Source organism: Echiichthys vipera, assembly GCF_963691815.1.
Source record: "Echiichthys vipera genome assembly, chromosome: 14".
In the NCBI taxonomy this organism is placed as follows: domain Eukaryota; kingdom Metazoa; phylum Chordata; class Actinopteri; order Perciformes; family Trachinidae; genus Echiichthys; species Echiichthys vipera.
This window is the reverse complement of record NC_139839.1, coordinates 7,207,311-7,226,397: the sequence shown is the minus strand read 5'-3', so window position 1 is coordinate 7,226,397 and position 19,087 is coordinate 7,207,311. Positions and strand designations below refer to the sequence as shown.

General features: G+C 40.8%; 1 protein-coding gene across 1 annotated transcript in view; it reads right to left on the bottom strand.

The window, feature by feature from the left end:
• Positions 1-1,636: 1,636 nt before the first annotated feature.
• LOC310956317 (polypeptide N-acetylgalactosaminyltransferase 10-like) overlaps positions 1,637-19,087 on the bottom strand; it is a 79,051-nt gene continuing 61,600 nt past the window's right edge. Inside the window, exons 8-12 of the mRNA XM_083926513.1 lie at positions 16,076-16,183; positions 11,232-11,453; positions 10,114-10,230; positions 7,983-8,132; positions 1,637-6,879 (exon numbers count right to left, since the gene is read on the bottom strand). Of these exons, the coding sequence (XP_083782639.1) occupies positions 6,715-6,879; positions 7,983-8,132; positions 10,114-10,230; positions 11,232-11,453; positions 16,076-16,183 (762 nt within the window). The 3' untranslated portion in view covers positions 1,637-6,714. The remainder of the gene's footprint in view (positions 6,880-7,982; positions 8,133-10,113; positions 10,231-11,231; positions 11,454-16,075; positions 16,184-19,087) is intronic.

The following is a 19,087-nucleotide window of genomic DNA, read 5'->3' as shown; positions in this document are numbered from 1 at the left end:
GTTTTTGCACCATCAGTCACAGAAGCGATTAAAGTAATACAAAACCTACAACAAGAAGTGACAAGGGGAGGAAATTAGAAAGCTCTGGGCAGCAGACGTCCACGGCGAAGTTATTTAGGAAAGGGGATAGGGGCTGGAATGAGCAGCCTCTCTGTCCACCTGGTGCTCCGTCATCTCCGCTGTGGATGGGCAGCTGCCTCACACACACATTATAAAACCTCCGTTATATGGTCTGTTGGAAAAGCTAGGATGAGGAAACCTACGGGCATTTGGCCAAATTCATCGGATCTGTGAAGTTATCAGCTTTTTTACACTATATTGATTTAACTGAGTGTGCAAAAGCCTTCACTTTGAGGCCCTTAAAAAAGGGTTTGGTATGCCTGGATCAAACTAGAGTGTTGTCTGAACACATTTGCTGTGATAGAGCTGTTCCAAATGGTCACATTTGAGGGGCCCTTCACAAAGGTCAATCATTAGGTTGAGCTCCATCCAGTAACCTTTGTCCACCTGTTTTCCTACCTTGAGTGCACACTGCACTCCGTGTAGCCGCACATTGCAATGCTTTAAGGTAAACGCTAACAGTGTTACGCTAATGGTGATAATTGAGTTGCAAGCTGTAGGAATACCCAGAAGTGATCACAGGCTCGCTTGCAACATCTCTTTAAACAATGAAGGCACTTGTAAATGACAAGGTGCAAACAGTAGAAAATACGGTGGGTTTCATTTTTAACATTGTAAAAGATTTTAGTTTTATACAATGTTGGAAAGCATGAAAGACCAGGGCACATGAGTTGAAACTGTGCTCCCCGCAAATCGTCAATCAGCTGAATTAGGTGTGTCTTAGGTCAAAGACAGAACTTCCAAGGAGAAGGGAAGCAACCTTTAACTGAGCAAACAGACGGCCATCTTGACACCACTGTGTCTTCATCCGAGTCAAACAGAGCAAACACAAGATAAGCACATATATAGTCAAACTACAACAGGTGAGCAATTCTCATTGGATAATTGGTTGAGCAGGATTTCAAATCTATTGGATGGTGAATCAACAAGTGGCAGTGGGAGTCTAATGACGACACACCTGTTGTAGGTTACCTTTATGTGTGTTGCTGTGTCGTTGATCTGTTTGACTCTAAAGAAGACACAGTAGCGTCGAAACATCTGTTAGCATAGACAAAGGCCTCAAATGAATCAGTGCTCCTTTCTTTTACCTTGGGAAAGCAGGGAACATATTCTTTACCCAAGAATTAAGAGCGGGTAAACGTGATGTTTAAATACACATCTACATGGACAAGTTTAAGTCCGTCTGCAATTTCACACATCTTTGAGGAGGTCGTGCTTCCCCTGACATTTCATGTGTAAATGTTTGAAGCTAGAGATTCTTTTCATTCAGGTTTACTCCCACCTGAACATTTTTCAACGTCAGTCATGATTGAAAGGATGAGACATCAAATGAATGCTGCCGGGCAGCATTTCGTTAGTGGTGACAAGTGCTTTAAAGGACATGACTGACAAACGAACAAGGATGTGCTTTCGTCATCCTAATTTTAGATGAAAATCAGAAAACGTATAACGTCTGGTTTGGGTTTTAAAGCGTTTTTTTGCTACTCATTTATTCATCACAACAGACACATTTTCATCCAAATATAGAAACCTTTTTATTTTACAATTTCAGCAAAAATATCATACAATTCCAGTTTAATTGTACATTGTTTGTTAAATATCTAAATACACTTTTACAGTTGCAATGTCAGTAGAAAAAAATATTGGATATTTTTTTTATGAGATACAAAATGTACACTTCCCTACACATCAAAATTCACACACACGTACACAATGTGGTGTGACTTGCCGATGCTGGCCACTGACATTAAAAACCTTTGCCCTTATAAAATAAGATTCCTTTACACTGCTCACCGAATTAAAATCTGGAAAATTCACAACTTAAATAAAAAGTATTTTGATATTACAACAAGAAAGGGCAGCACATTTACAACGGCCACACTCCATAAACTCTGGAAAAGTATTGTGAATACAATCGTTCATGTAGCTGATACAGTGCTAAGAGGTTTTAATATTTTACCACAGTGGATAAAAGGTTGGAAAAACAACCCAGTCGGCACAATAAAATGTTGGCATGGTACATTTATGATGAACATTATAGTTTCTGAAAAGCTGCAACCCGTTCTCATTACCTGCACTTCACATACTGGCACTTGCCATGCTATGGTCGCAGTTAAAACACATGACTAACATTGTGAATTAGGACTTTAACTATAATGTTACTTAGGCATAAAAATTATATCTCTATGTTTTGGAAAAGATTGTGGTTTGGGTTAAAATAAGTACGTCTGTTACATAATTAAGTTTTACTTTGACATGGGACGGAACTTGAACGGCACACAGACCGCAGCCTCACTTTGATATCCCTGACCTAGGGAGGAGGTTGGGGTAGATGATTGGGTCGAACACACACTTGACTAGAGTCTAGGGTGAAAGTCAGGTGCGTGTTAAACACACCTGGTCCAACAAATCAACTGTGTGAAGACAATTCAGGTGATTTCATGACTCAAGTCAGGTGTGTTTTTGCTTGGTTGGAATGAAAACCTGCAGCCGCAGCAGCCCTTTACTGGATCACTTTGACACCCCTGCCCTAGGTGGAGTTTAAGGCTTGTTATACTATGTCACATGACTTCCAGAGCACTCCACAGATGGAGTCAGTCTAAAGATTGCATACAGATATAAAAGGGTGTCAAAAATGTTAAATATCTACGTTTCTAGGGTTTTCAGAAATGTACAATGCCAACTTTTTTTTTTTCTATCGACCAGGCTGGGAGTGAAGTAAATATAAACTGTCACCATAAAGACTCAACCGAAGCTACAGTTTGATGTAATAAAAACACACTTTACATGTGCAATGGAAAGGCAGAATGTACTCTGATAAGCAAAACACCCAAAACCAACAAAAAACAAAAACAAAATTAAACGTTACTTCCAGGGATACAGTTGGCAACATCTTGGGCAAAACTTCTGGTTAGTTTCATCAGAGGAATCATTTAAGTCCTATTTCTGATTTTCTTCCTTTCTAAAGCTCAAATGCAAAGTCCTGTAAATGTAGTAGGTGAACTACGAGAATTGTAGATGGACTCCTGGATCTGTCCCACAAAACAGTTCATTATCAACATCCTCACCTCTTGTTAATCCAACAGAATGGCTTCGCTGTTTCTTGATGAGACGCAAATCTACACTGGCACTAGCTGGAGATACTGAGAGCTGTGCAGCTGACTACTGTCCAAAGCCAGGAGTCTTGATTGTGAACTAGAGCTTGTCAAAAGGCTCTACTGTGCACGCAATACTACTTAATGAGTTACTGCTTAAAACTGTTTTAATTGAGATCTGTTGGCCACTTGGAGAAAACATTTTTTTGGCCTTTTTAGCCACTAAATGTTGCACTGTTTTCATCAGTAAATTGCTGATTTTGCCCGTCTGCTCTTTGGGACTTGGTGTGTAGCGTTAACTGGGTTTATCAGATTATTTGGTGAAAACAGCTGCCTGCTGCTGCTGGAATCTAGACTGGTGAGTGCCGAGGCTGAACTTAAAAGTAAATGTGCCATAACACCAAAACTGTTGGCTAAAAGAGGCTGAAATGCTTTATTGAGCTGCTCCTATAACGTTTGCCAAAGTGACATGTTTAAGGAAAAATAAGTAGCTAGCATGTCATTTACTTGCAATACTTCATCATCACCGACTTTTAGCTACTTTGTATTGAATTTGTAATATCCTTTTTATCAAAGGTTTAGCTGACAGGTTACACGTTACAGTCAACTTTCTTATATTTTGTGAAACACTGCACTGGGCTTGGCTGACTCAGAGCAAACCAGATGTTCTCAAACTGTTCTGCGGGATGAATGTGGGGAAAAGGAGTGGCAACTGTGGAAGAGTGGGTCGTCCTCCATTCGAGAGAATGGTAGTTCGATCCCCACCTCCCCCGGTCTACATGTCAAAGTGTCCTTGGGCAAGACACTGAATCCCTAATTGCTCCTTGTGCTGCGCATGGGTGTGTAAATGTGAATGGGTGAATGTGACAAACACTGTGAAAGCACCTTGAGTAGTCAGAATACTAGAAAGGTGCTATATAAGTACACTCCATTTACCAAAAGTCATCTAAGATGGCTACATCTCTCATCATCAAAAATAACTCTTCATATTTGAACCAGTGTCTCATTTCGGCCCAACATGTTGCTTTGTGTATTCAGCCCTTTACACAACTCTGTAAGTACAGTGCTCGTATTAAACGGTCCTTCACATTAAAGTCCCATGATTGAACAGTCCAGATTGCACCACTGATCCGAACAGGACTTTGACACATCACCCTGATAACAGTGTTTTAAAAATGAACAACAACAAAAAAAAAAAAAGCAGTAAAACTGTAGGAAAGGCAAGTGGAATCAGGCTGTAAAAAGGTCAAATGGGTTTTCAGTTTGGTCCTGTCGAGGAAACCTGCCTACAGCAGTGACTCAGTGGTCTGAAGCAGCAATTCCCACTCACCGCTTAGCAATCTGACAATGTACAAGTTGTCCAGGCGCGGAGATAGAAGGTCAGGGGAAAAAGGACACAGACGCTCTGAACTAAATTTAAAACTCTATGCTCATCTATCAGGAGGGAAAAGTCCAGGGTTTTTTTCCCCCCGCAGAGTAAGTTAGGTGACCGTATTGAATGGTGACTTGACTTGACTTGATTTTGCAACAGAGACACTTGACTGTAATGTCTAAGGGGTATCATGACTTTACATTTATCACATGCAATAATAGCTCATGAAAAAGACTTTGCCATAGATGAGCAGAAAACTAAATGATCAGCTAAACCACAGGATCAAAACAAACGGCGACAGAACATTTCATTAAAAAAGACAAAGGAAAACAAAAGTGATTTTAAAAAAGGTGGTAAACAACAATTCCCTTTCCCATGAAAGTACTTTGGATTGAACAGGTGGGAAAAACAACATAACAGCATCATGTTGTGATTCAAATAGGACAGAAGTCTTCTTAGGGCTATAACTCTTCAAGGCAAGAGGAAAATATGGTGGGGGAAAAAAAGTTTCTTTAGCTCTATTCACAGCCAGCAGTTACATGTGTCACAAAGCCAGTGGCACCTTCACTGTCCTGCACCACAGTGGAGGTCAATTCGTGTTCAATTCCGTATGAGATTCATTAACTGTTTTCATGAAAATAATCTCCCCTATGCTGAATCAAACATTTTGGACCATACATACACACACTTTCTGAAGATACACACACACCTACATTTACGTAGTCCCCATCCAACAAGGCACAAAGATTTCATTCAAGTTTATCGTTACACAAGTGCTTTATGCATTTTAAACCTACATATTCGTCTTAATCCCAGAGCTACCTCGGCAAGCATATCCAGAGTAATTCTCCCATTCCTTTCTCCTCCTGCTCACACTGTATGCTAGAGTGATGTGTCAGCTGGGCAGCCAGCCAACTGGGCGGCCCGCCTGTGAATCAGCTGGCCTGCCAGTCACATAGCTAGTCATCCAGCTAGACGGGGGCCCGTTGCAGTCCTGCCTGCTGCTTTGCAACGTGACGTGACCCGGAGCTCGGCTGCCTGTGACGGGGTTGTTCCAGCGACTGATCAGCAGAGTCGGGTGGGAAGCAGCAAATGGTGCACAAAAAGCAAGGGGGAGTCTCTAAGAGGTGTGACAGCAGCTTTCCCCTCCACCATCACCACCATAACAAGCAAGCCCACAGCCAGCAAGAGATAGCCCGCACATACCCTGGCGTTAGATAGCAATCTCCTCTCAAGGATAAAAGAATGTGGAACCGTGAGAAACTCATCGAAAAGAACAGCGAGGAAAGTAAAGTACAGCTTCCACCTGCTACTTTGAAAGCAGCTCCGTCCATAGAGAGCAGGAGAGCAGACCAGGGGGAACTACAAGCCAAGAAGGGGGTCAGGGGACTCGAGGGAAGGATGAGGGTTGTAAAGGAAAATCAATTCACCAGGTGTTTTTCAGAGTGGTTCTGCCTGGCTTCACCCAGGTGTCAGGATGACTTTGGCTCAGCAGGAGCTCCCCCCCAGGGAGGTTGTCAGAGCTGGAGAGACATAAGGGGATTTGAGAGGGAGAATGGAGAAGGTGGGCAAAGGTGCAGTCATGCAGGCAGATAGAGATGGACGTGCAGGCAGAGGCGGACCAGGAGAGACAGGAGGGGATGAGAGATGGAGACAGAGTATAAAGCTAGATAGAGAGAGGGGAAATAGAGAAAATGAACTGTGCAATGGAAAGAAAGACAATAGATTAAGGTAGAGAAAGTTTGAAATAGACAAACAAAATGAGAAAACAGGGGAGTGGAATGACAGATAACCAATCAACAGCAGAATCAGAAAGTGAGACATCCGCTGCCACAGCGACAGAACAAATACATCTCACATGCATAATAACCTTAAAACACAAACCTATCAGTTAGAGTTCAACCCAGTCTTTCCTCTAACTGATCCATTTCAACAACTTCCCCCATGGTATCCCATCCTGCCTCAGTCTGTGCTCCCCAAAGAGAAACAGCTGTCACCTCAGCGCCAGGTAAATGTGGCGCCAGAGTAAATGTAAAACCCCATGTCACAGAAGCAGCAGCAGCAGCAGCAGATCCACGCCTGCGTGTGTCACAAGTTTTTTTTTTTTTAAAGGATGTTGCAGGGGCCTTAGTTGGCGCCCCGTCTGAAGTGTTCCAGCATGGTGGCGTTGGTCTTCTCAAACAGCCACTGCTGGCTGGGGGAGGAAGGGTCACATGTGTTCATGAAGACTCGCCGCTCATTGGGGTTGCAGTCGATACAGCTGTTACTGACGGAGTGATATAAACTCTTATCCTGGAGGAAAGAGGGAGGGAGAAACAAAAAGATTGTCAAAAGAACATAATTGTTATTTTAACATCAAAAAATGTCCCATTGACCAGAATGACATGGCGCCAATCACCAAGGTTGCACATAATTTCATGCAAGAGAAACAGAAAAAAATGCCAAATAGCAGAAACAAACGCATGATTAACAAAGTCTTTCATACGGAGACACAACGGATACCTGATACTACCTTTCATCTTCAACTTAATCATAGCTGAGCCTAGATCGAACAGTTGGCGGTCGACATGTTGGTCATTTACAGAGAACTCTCGCCTAATGATACTTGGAGATTCAATCAAATATGTATATATAATGTCTCGCCACTGTGTTGGGTCATTGATCCACTCTATAAAATAAATGCGTGGTTAACAAGTATTGAATGTGTACAAATTTCCCAATAATAATCCAAACACGTAAAATTGCATTGACAATTATAGGATCATTGATTCTGAATCCCCCAAAAGCGGTTGCAGCCTTTACGTTTGAAGTACCCACATGTGGCAGTCTTGTCTATCCAAACCCAGTGTTACTCTACTGGCGCCAGTTTTCTATAAATTTTAACTGATGACAATTTTCTAAAGCACATAGTAACTTAATAAAGTTACTATGTGCTTTAGTTTACTTACTTTGAGTTTAGTTACTAAGTTTTAAATCCATCACATTGGTATTGACACTTAAACCTTTCCTATCTAGCATGTTATGTAACACATTAAATATACTTGTTAGCAGATTAGATCAGAAATTATTTTTGTGTCTTTGCTTCTATGTGTTTACCGCTGCAAACAAGTGTGTGTGTGTGACACTACAGCTACTAAAAAAATAAATGAATAATGCTGTTGGTTTGTTAAATGAGGTCCTTTTTAAGCTCCAGGATAGATCCTGTGTAAATGTGCTAAGCTGTAAAGGATGATTAAGTAGCCTTGGAGTTATTTATTTTGAAGGAGTTATTCTTTTAGCTTTATTGTTTGGGAGGGTGAGAACAAAAGTGTCCCAAAAAGAGACACTGATATAAACAGAGATAGTGTGTTTCCGTTTTGGGTCTTGACACTGGTGTACTCTCTCCTCTACCGTACCTCTCTGTAGCGCCACAGCTGATTGCCCTTCATGCCGTGGCAGTCGTACAGGGTGACGGGGCTGTTGTGGGAGACGGCGTCAAAACAAACTTTTTTAGTGTGCATGGGGTCGCCCACCCGGATGTCCTCTCTCCATCCGAATGTGAACACCTGCAGGGAAGAAATCACAGCTGAGATTATGAATGATCGGGTTGGCTGAGGGTGACAACCTTTAAAGTTTCATCAAAAAGCACCAATTGGAGAGGCAGAAAGCCCGGTACACAAAAGTTTGAAGGTGTAACCTTTACTGTAATAAGTGTCTCCATCAAGTCACGAAGCAGCAAAATATGTTCTGTTTTGTGTGTCCCAGTGCTGCCATTATGCTCATCATTACTGTATCTAAAAAACACAGCAGGAGAAAAAGCAGTGTCTTGAACGTCAACATTATTTGTGAATCTTCATGAATTGTATCTTCCTGCACTGAAAAACTATTCATGAGTGTTACTGTGGCCTTCACACTCATCATTATTATTCTCCGGATACGTTGTTGGTTACACAGAGTGTTACTGTGAACCCGTTAAGCTGACCCATCCTCTCTGTGGATGAAAACTAATCTAATGTATCAAAGCGAATCAAAGCCAAACATACGTGTTGTATCTGAAAACATCCTCTCAGGCACATTATATTTATATCTTTATAATTATCTTTCTATCTTTATTTATTAAAGAAGAAATATGGATCCACAAGAGATTTGACTATGAACCATGTAAATATATTCAAACACAGTATAAATAAAGGGTCTAATCAAAGACGAACTGATCAATAATGAAACTAAAAGCTTGTTTTACAACTGTAACTTCGACAGACCTTTAACACCATTAGAAAACATTAACGACTTCCATGATGATGACGACTGTATCATATGGTTTTAAAGCTAGCAAGTGGACCTCGTGCTGGGATTGTTTAGCCAAGCTTCTATTTCCAAAGTCAAGAATGAACACTGAACAGCGGATGTCTCTGTTATCTGACAAAAAATATATACTCTTAAAAATCCTCGCAGCGTGTGATTTGGAGGAGCGACGGCCACTTGGACTTTCTGAGTGAGTTCCTCCTCCGCTCCTCTCGTATAAAATCAAAAAACCCTGACAAGGACAGCTGCCACGTGGCCTCCTGTGATTTGCAGTGAATCAATTTCTCACCGGCACTGAATACAGATCACAACTGTGACACAGATTAAACCACAATGCATCTTTAGATTAAAGCAATTAAAGTGTTGGAGCTCTGAGGCGCAGTATTTTGGCTGCGGAAACAAAAGGAGACACTCACTCCATTAAGGTTGTATTATGAGCTCGCCTTAAAGAGAACAAACAGACAATGCCAAGATAATGAAGCAGTGCGCTGTGGTGTGTTCATTTGACATGAGTCTTCAGTACTTATCAACAGCAAATATTCGCTGGCATTGGCATTATGTGTGACTAAAAACTGTTTTTCTTCATTAAACCTCCTCAATACAAAAGCAGGCTGCTACATCAACCACACAAACCTCTAAACATTTAAAACTCCTGGTTAAATTGCGACTGAGCAAGAAATTTCTCCGTTCCCTGCTGAGATGGCCGGCACAGCGCTGCTTTGCGGACTTCCTCTGCTCAGAAAAATGTGGTTTCAGCCTGCATGCGTGTTTTTTTTTTAAGCTTAATGTTGAAACAAAGCAGCTTATATTGGTAGTGCACCCCGGTGTGAAGAAAAAACATAACACAAATATCTTAACAGTTAAATATGTGGGTTCAGCCTTAATCCTACACTAATAATTACACCTGAACAGGACATGCATACATCCATTTTAAAACAAAGAGACTCAATTTTAAACAAAATAGAGAGAACACCAGCAGCACAATGCTCCAACAAGCAGCCGCAACGTGTCATTTTTCCAGCACTAAATACTGTACAAAAGAAAACACATGAACTAATGCCTCCTTTACGAAAACCCTTCCTTCAATTTCATTTCTACATGATTTCTTTAATATTGTGCAGTTTCTCTCAGTTGCACTACGTAAATAATAAATGCTTTTCAGTCAACTTCTGTTGTAATGGTTAAAGGGCCAAGCCTAAAAAGGTGATTTATTTCATTATATTTCAAATTTGTGCTGTTCACCTGTCCGTGGCTCCAGCTCACATCGCCCCGCCCCTTCACACAGCTCTCCAGGCGGATGGGACTCCCTGATACAAAGTGTTTACTCTCCATGCACATGCTGCTGGCCGCGTTTCGAATCTATGACACAAACATAACAGAAGAGTCATGAACAAGGGCACGAAGGATGTTCAGCTGTTAAATAGTAGACACAATCACCATCAATATACCAAACCATGATCAAACAGGCCGTTATATACACAGTTGTTGAGGCGGATTCAAGTTTTAGAATTAGACCCTTAGTGTTTCATACTTGGGAGGCAATGACATGCTCTCTGACTCACATTAGATAAATGCTGCCACTCCTCTCTGAGTGCAGTCACACCTGATTTCCAGGCAGCAGTTTGATGTGACAGACTGACAGCCTCTTGACTTCTTTTAGAAGAAGCTGTTGCGACTGATCCTGATTCTTTTGGTCTGACAGTTATATTTGAATATCTATATATAAACGTTTCACATCTAAGTATTAAAAGCCAAGCTTGATTAGTGACAAATATGTTTTGTTTTTTATGTTTTTTTTAGAAATGTGATATTAAACGAACAAAAATGATAATTCAATTATCAACATGTGGTTTCATAACTTGATCATACTGCCCAGCACTAGTGTGAACTGGGCTTCATACCACACAAGAACACAACACACACACACACACACACACACACACACACACACACACACACACACACACACACACACACACACACACACACACACACACACACACACACACACACACACACACACACACACACACACACACACACACACACACACACACACACACACACACACACACACACACACACACACACACACACACAGATATATTAAATGATCTTTAGACCAAATCTCTGGTTTAAAAACAAAAAAAAATTCTAGGAAAAAAAAAAAAGGAGAAGCAGCCTCTTAAGCATTGGCTTGCATCAGCATGTTAACTTCTGGTACAGACCAGGTCAGTTTTAGTTTCTCAGATGTCAAATGTTTGCTAGCTTGTATTCACAATGTGTTTCAATATCTGACGAAGCTTCTGTTGAGACAGATGTCTCTCCTTTTGTTTTTTATGTCTGGGAGTCGACTGTACCTCTCCCCATGCAGCAGCAGGAGGCTCCACTGGTGGGTAGTGTTTGGGCAGATCCCAAGCCACCTTGCTCATGAACCACTTGAAGTTCATGCAGTTGAGGCGGTTCCTCAGTTCCTTCTGGGCCGTCATGTCTCCCGCTGACAGGTGGCGGTACTCGGGCCGCCGCTGGTAGATATATTCGGCGTACTCGTCCATCCAGACCTCCGCCACGCGCTTCAGGTTCTGAAATCAGAGTGAAACGGCTTTCATTTCAACAATACTACAAACAATGTTAAGGAGTGCAAACATGAGAACCGCAGTGACACTATTCTTGTGACTGGAAGGAAATAAGGACCAGGGACTAAAGGATTTTTCAGTTTGCTCGCTGTCATCTGAAAAGGCTCAAGAGGCACTTGGGTTGGGGACTTCATCAACTGACCAAAGACCAAAATATCTTTGTACTGGTCACTCTTAAAATAAGAAGCAAATAAGTGTACCAGACTATTTTTCTCCTTTGATGAAACATCATCGTGAACACTCCCTGACACAACCCATTTTCTAGGCTGTTAATGGGTTTGCACTGGAACAAAATTAGGGGAATTTGACGCCAACTATAGATGGAATGAAATGTAACTCTATGTTAACTGATTATTTCCCTTTGGGCCCATTGGGGGCCATGGAAGCTGTAAACACATTATAATTGTGAATTTGTCAGCAAACAGTTGGCTATTGACACATTCAGCAAACACAGAGCACCATAAACATTAATCTGGAGTCACAAACATGTTTGTCCAACATCCACTCTCCTTTTAGCTCGGTTTTGGTCTCTTCTAATTCCTGAGGGAACCATCTGGCTCTTCAGCTGCTAAATACTCCACTACATTCACCAGCTATCCACTAGCTTTGTTTTTTCCCCACTTCAAACAGCTGCCTGCTGCTGCAAGAAACTACGCTGATGAATGGTGAGAGTGAACCAAAACTTTATTATTAATTAACTGAGTTTCCAGTCCTTCTGCAACAGCCACTCCGGGCCAAGGGTGCAGAATTCACAAAAGCCCTTTTTTGCTTTGTACAGCCATTTCGGACAGAAAGCACAACACATTTCTTTAAGTTTTTGTTTCCAGGGACTGGGAGTTAAGAGGTGACAATTTGGAACTTTTTTATTTTGACACATCTACGGTAATCCACTCCTTAAACCACGACTGATTTAGATTATTAGAGTCAAGTGATTCTTGTTGGAGCATAACTTGAAGGGAAAAAATGCATCCAGCAATGACAGCAGAAGTTATTTTACTCTCTGTAATGTTCTGCTGTATAAATACCAATAATTTTGGGAAAATACATTTTTCCACTGTGTCATTAACATCTTCAAGTCAACAGTCTCGTGTTTCTGGACATCACGTCGTCATCGAATCACAGACTAAGACATCATCTGTACACCCTTTCATCTTTGATGCGTTCATTCATCTTCATTCAAATGATCAAAGCCGCTCAGTAGAAAGGCGGCCAGTCAGACGGGACCTGTCATGTTCCAGAAGGCGAGAAGCAATTTGTCTCTACTCATGAAAGTAGTTACATCACTGAACTCAATTATGTGCTCATTTACAGGGTGGCTTTATAAGAGACAAATTCTTTTCTCTCTGATATGCCATTACGATCGATGCAGCCTGTTACACTATCTTATGAAACACCGATCAGATTGAGATAGTAACTTCTTTTTTAACTGATTGAATACAGCAAGACTGGTTTGGCGGTCACCACAGCAAAAATCCTGATCTTTAAGAATTCTAGTAGTTCCCCAGAACCTCTACAAATGAAAAAAAGTCTTCCTGCACTACTGAAAAATGTGTTTAACATTGTGTGTTTGATGGTAGTGGTGCAGCCAGCGAAACGTGGTGTCTATTTCAATATTTTATTCAGTGTAAGCATCATATAGTTCCAATGAAGTATTGTACAAAGTGTATTTCACACTGCCAATACTGAGTTAAAGTGATTTTTTGTTGTTGTTGACATGTGCTATATAGAAGCACTATCATGTTGAAGCAGTTTTGAAGCCTAGAACCTAATTTGTGTTTGAATTTTTGCCTTTTTTTCTCTAGCTGAGAGGTTCTGTACCCCATCTACATTTTAAGATTTAAAAGTATTTTTATGACAGCATATTGTGTCACAGGGTTTTTTAGTAGTACAACAAAAAAGCTGCAAATACTCTGAAATTACAGGAAGTTTCATATGGGCCCAAATGTATGCAAACGACTTCCCCTAATATACAAACATCCAACGTTTGCTTTCGTTGGCTCATTCAATCATTATGAAATCCTTTCATTTTCCAATAAATATCAATATCTGCAGGATAAAAAGATGAGCAGGTGAATGAATGTATAAGCAACGTAGACTGCAGGGCAGACAGCTTCTTCAACAGGTTCTTTAAGATCAGACAATTGCAAACATGAATGATTTACACCCAAGCAATGGGAAATCCATCCATCTAAAGCCTTTGAGGTGTGGAGGAGTAAAAAACACGGAGCCAGTTGGCCTCTAGGGTACGGACACATGTCTGAGAATACTGATGGTCGCAGCCTTGGTGTTATAGATGTTGAAATAAATAAGAAATACAGGTTCAGTGAGCCTCCCAGGAAAGAATAAATACAAATCGTCCAGCTTTTGGAGGTACAGATGTAAAGGAAAAAACCCTCCAGCCACAGATACACACCCGCGCAGACTCCCTGTAGCACAGCTCATTGCCTGCAGCGAAACTTTCCCTCTCTCCAGGTGAAGTGGAGTTCAGTGGATCTCGGTCTCTCTCTCTCTCTCTCGCTCTCTCTCTCTCGCTCTCTCTCTGACTAGCATGGGCGAGGAATTCTTCTTTCTCCTTCTCCCTCTACTCCTAGGTAAATAATTTCTAATGCACATACAGATTTCTGAGCCTGCATGTGACAGGAATGGGAGCCACATCGGAATAGATTGTTGAAAACATTTATGGCTTCAAAAAACACTGCTAACTACATTTCCCATAATGCAACTCCATAGTTTTGTTAGAACTTCCCTGCCTGGTCAACGCCCAGGTCTTTCAAATGCTCTGTTCAAGATGTGTCGTTTCAAGCTGAATGTGACAAATATGATTGAATGTGTTGTATTTTCACAATAATTATTATTTACAGCTGCAATCATTTTTTGGCCACTTGGGGGCAGTGGAACACAATACTGATATAGCATGATTTGAAGTTGACATGGCGACAACTTGGTTATTTACACATCCAGCAGTAGTGGCGCCGCTTTATCATTTATTTACTCAAGTTTGTATCAGCCTGTACACTCCCTTTTAGCTGCATTTTTTGGACTCTACTGACTCCCGAGGGAAATATGTGGCTCTTTAGCTGCTCCACTATGCTCAACAGCTGAGTCAGTCTGTTGTTTGATACTGAGCAGGTAGTGTACGGATAGTTTCAAGAGCTTTTCCCATGAAAACAGCTTTCTGCAGGATGTCAGTGACTTCAGACCTTTATTTAATATCCCAAATGATATTAAAACAGTTCAAAGTAAAATGCTTCTGTTTTAACTACAATGCAGAGGACACAGGGGACATATCAAAATTCATCACAGCCAGAGGTACAGTAAGTAATTCTGTATTGTTAAACCTGCTGCCTGTTTGATATCAGCATTCTATACAGCCTCAGAGAGAGGCTAATGGTCAAACCCTCGAGGAAAACACAGAGGCCAAGAGGTTTAATTACATATTCAGCTGAGCCAAACAAAGCCAGGTGTTAGACTGCGAGAGTCATGCATACTGAATAATGTTCAGGCTAGATCATCATTCATTTTTTTTCAATTCTCATGTTGTGTCAAAGCTTACATGGAACAAATAAGTACATAATGTCAGCTCATTATTGGAAAATTGTTAGCTGTATTCAGTATTGTGGATACAATGAAACTACCAATAGCTCGGTCAGGGATTTGGGTGTGTTGTGCCAGTGGCGGCTAGAGTAGCCTTGTGCCACTTGCCTGCAGTAGAAATAAGGAGCAGGTTAATCCCCAGATTTTTGTAGTCTTCAGATCCAACCAACGCTTACTCAAGTAACAACACTTGAGGCAGTTTATCAGACTTCACACAGATCCCTCTGTAGCCAAAGATACCAAACTCTGAATGCGGAAGTACTCCTAAACACCTGTAGAGCAAATTCACATTGGATATTGGTGTTGTCTGATGCGGAGGATTCTGACACCGCCATGCATTATTGATTATTTATGTTGCTAAAACATACATCTGAAAGACTCAAAATGGCATTTTTACTGAGGAATTATTTTGTCTGAAGTCAAAAAAATACAAACAAACCAGAATTACTGCATTGCAAACTGCCAAACAGTCGAGTTGCAGTTTACTGTTAAGAGTTACATTCTATATGAAGTGAAGACTTTTGAGTGGAGAGCGGTTTTAAATGTATTTTTTGACAAAATGGGAATGTTTGACACACACAGTATCCAAGCAAATGTCTCTCCTTCTGTTCCTGAGTTATGAAACATTATGATGTTATTGTAAAGTTGACCTTTGCCCTTGTGGATAGATTATTATCATTTTATCCTGTTCGAACTTCGTGTGAAGTGTTGTCAGAATTAGTAGAAATTCTTGCGTTATGGCCAAAAATGTATTTTGCGAGGTCACACTGACCTTTGACCTTTAACCTTGTGAGAAATTGTGTTCACAAGAATGGGACGGAGGGATGGACAGACAGAGGCATAACAATGTGTTCATTGCCATGCTGTTTACCTCTGCACATTCAAAGTCAAAGATCTGATAATGAGCTGTTTGAAAAGGAACAAACAGCTTTGTGTCCACATTAATAAGCTAAGAAAAACAATCTGAGACTTACCCTAGCCAGGCTGACCCCACCAGGAACTTTGTAGGGGACGTACTTCCTGTAGATGTGCCCTACCCTGGAGCAAGGTGTGTCCTCCATCCGGCCACCACACATCCACACCTACAGAGAGACAGAGACAGAGATTCAGCAGTGATTAAAGACAATGTAAGATCAATGATTGGTCAAAGCTGCTGCGCTGGTGTTTATGTAACTGAACAGTGTAAATATCAGATGAGCTGACATAGTCAACCAATCTGAGAGATTAAACCAACTGTAAGAAAGACAAAGCATGGGAATGGCTATGTTCACTGTCTCGTAAATCCTAGGGAAAAAAGGTAAAAAGAAGGTAGAGGGTATACTTTGGGCAAAACAGAAAAAGGAAAATAAGTCAGGGTACAGATGTGCAGTTTGACTCATAGTTAAGACCAGATAGAATAATATCTGTAACATTCAAAACTCCACAAAATGAGTCCAAAGTGTATTTGTTTTGCAGACTGTATAGAGACCAGAGAGAGAAAATGACACCAAAGAGAACAAGGCAAGTCAATCATGCATAGCTAAATGACAAAGACAGAAATTGGATTTGGTATGCTGCTTATTGAAGGCAGAGATACTTTTCAACTACACAGGGTATGAATATTTGAAATTTCAAAAGCAGATTTTGGGTGATGGATTACTTTAAAGTCAGTCTCGCATAACCAGAGCTACCTCCACAGTGCTGGAGTAAAAGTCTCGCCGGAACACTTTTCATTCAGTCTGGGATAGGGGAAAAAAACGTTCTGACTTGTTTGCATTTCTTGAAAAATGGATAGTGGATGGGGAGGAGCCAATGGCAGGGTTAATTCCAAATGTGTTTATCTGTAGAATCAGACTACTGTAACTAAGGTTACTGTCACATTAGATCTCATGTGACACAGATCCGATTTTTCAGAGTAATGCGGAGGCAAAAATCACTTTTTTCCCCAATCAGATCCGGACTTACACATGTGGTCCTAAATCTGATGCATATCCCATCACCGGCCATGCGACCGCAAGAGAATGCTCATATCAAGATTCACCTCACACCACATCGTCCTCCACAAGCTCCAAAATCTTGCAATCTACTCCTACTCCTGTCGTGACTAGAAGCTAAATAAAAAGGTTGTAGTCTGACAACACACATTGGTACAACAAACATTTCTCAAGGTTTTTTCTTTTTCTTTCCCCATGCTATGATTATATTCAGAATGACTTGCAATGTTTTAACAGGTGGGAGTTTGGTATATTTCTCAAAGATTCGTCTGATGATAGACACAGACCGGCCACAGGGGAAGCTCAGTCAATCAATAATGAGAGGGAAATGTTGCTCTTTCCTTGACTGATGGCCTTTCCTTCTGGTCTTGATCGTTTCCAGTCTGTTTTGCTTTTATTCTGCATCACTTCCCTTCCTGGTCCTCCAGAGTGGACATCAGCTGTATGTTATTTCAATTCAATTACTCCTTGTCAAGTCTATTGCACCACTCTAGCTTGGACAAACAGAATCTGGGGAAATAACAGATTGAATCCACCCTCTCCATATCTGGCTGTAGGGAAAGTCTGACCTGCTGCGCCAATCCCTTCCATCGTCTTCATCCCGCGCTGAAACACTTGAGCGTAATAACAGGGGTGCCTCGCGGCAGGAGGGATCAAGAGCTTGAGTTCAGCACTGGTCAGATTAAATTGAAAGTCTTATCACTCACCTCAAACACACAACCTCTTCAGTCTGCTCGCCTCAAATAATGAAGACTACAACCATGCCACCAAGGCATGGGACAGCATTACCATCAATTTTTAAAGAATTAACTCTTTTTATATTATATGTTTTTATGAATGCAATTAAACTGGTGCCGAACGATATTCTACAATGCAGATGACCTTGTGGTTGCATAATCTGCCCCAAACGACATTGACTACATACAGTACACATGATTAACATAATACATTACCCACAATTCTTTCGGACTTTTAGCTTTCTAAATGTAATTTCCAATTGTGCTAAAACATTCAGAATTGTATATTTTTTTGGTCTTTCTTGACAAAAATGAAATTAAGTCTCCACTTTGTCCAAATGTAAAAGCTTTCATGCATGCCTTATGTACTGTATATTACATACATTAATATGAAGAAGCAGTAGAAGGTGAATATAACACAGATATGTTCTATCAAATCAAGCACCCCGGCGGTGGCCTTTGTGCTTAATTGAGTGAGACCACAAAAGTCCTTACTCTTTCAAATCAGAATTCAATTATTGTGACGGGCTGTTCCGTCTGTCCAGAGACCGCTGACGGAGGCAGAGGAGGAGGGTCTCCCCCTCCTCGGCTGCCTGGTTCTGAACATGCTGGCCAAGCCGCAGGCAGTTAAGGCTATGTAACAGAATAATTCATGCTGAAGCACCAGACAAAAGCACAATCTAATATGGTCTCCTGACTATGATTAATGTGGAGAGTCTTGAGTGAGTTTAGAGTTTAGTTTTGAGTATGTTTAAGGGTTTAAAACCATAATGAGGATGGCAGTTTTTTTTCTTTAGCTATTTAGTCAAAGAGCAGTGGATAAACAAATATAGCATAGAGAGAAACATACAGGACACTCTCTTTTCTTATGAAAAACCTATTATGTGTCCAAATATACATGCTTTTAGATGTCTCTTAGCTCAAAATGAGTAATTGCTAATTAATTAGGAGCTGGGACATGCATCATGTGCACAAAGATCCAACAACTGTGCCCTGTCAGTCCCATTCTATGATAAACTCAATAAAACGGCACAATACGAGCAGAACTTGAATAACAACATTGAAGCCTCTTGAGTAGCGCTGGGTATTTAAAATGACATTTGTGATTTCAGTAAAAAAAACCATTTTCCTTCATAGAAGTTAGATATTTAAGATTTAACTTAATCATTACTGTAATTCGTAAAAAGAATAATGCTACTGCATATTAAGTATGCACAAGATTTGATCAAATAATGTGGACAAAAATATTGAATGCACAGCTGATGGTGATAAAAAT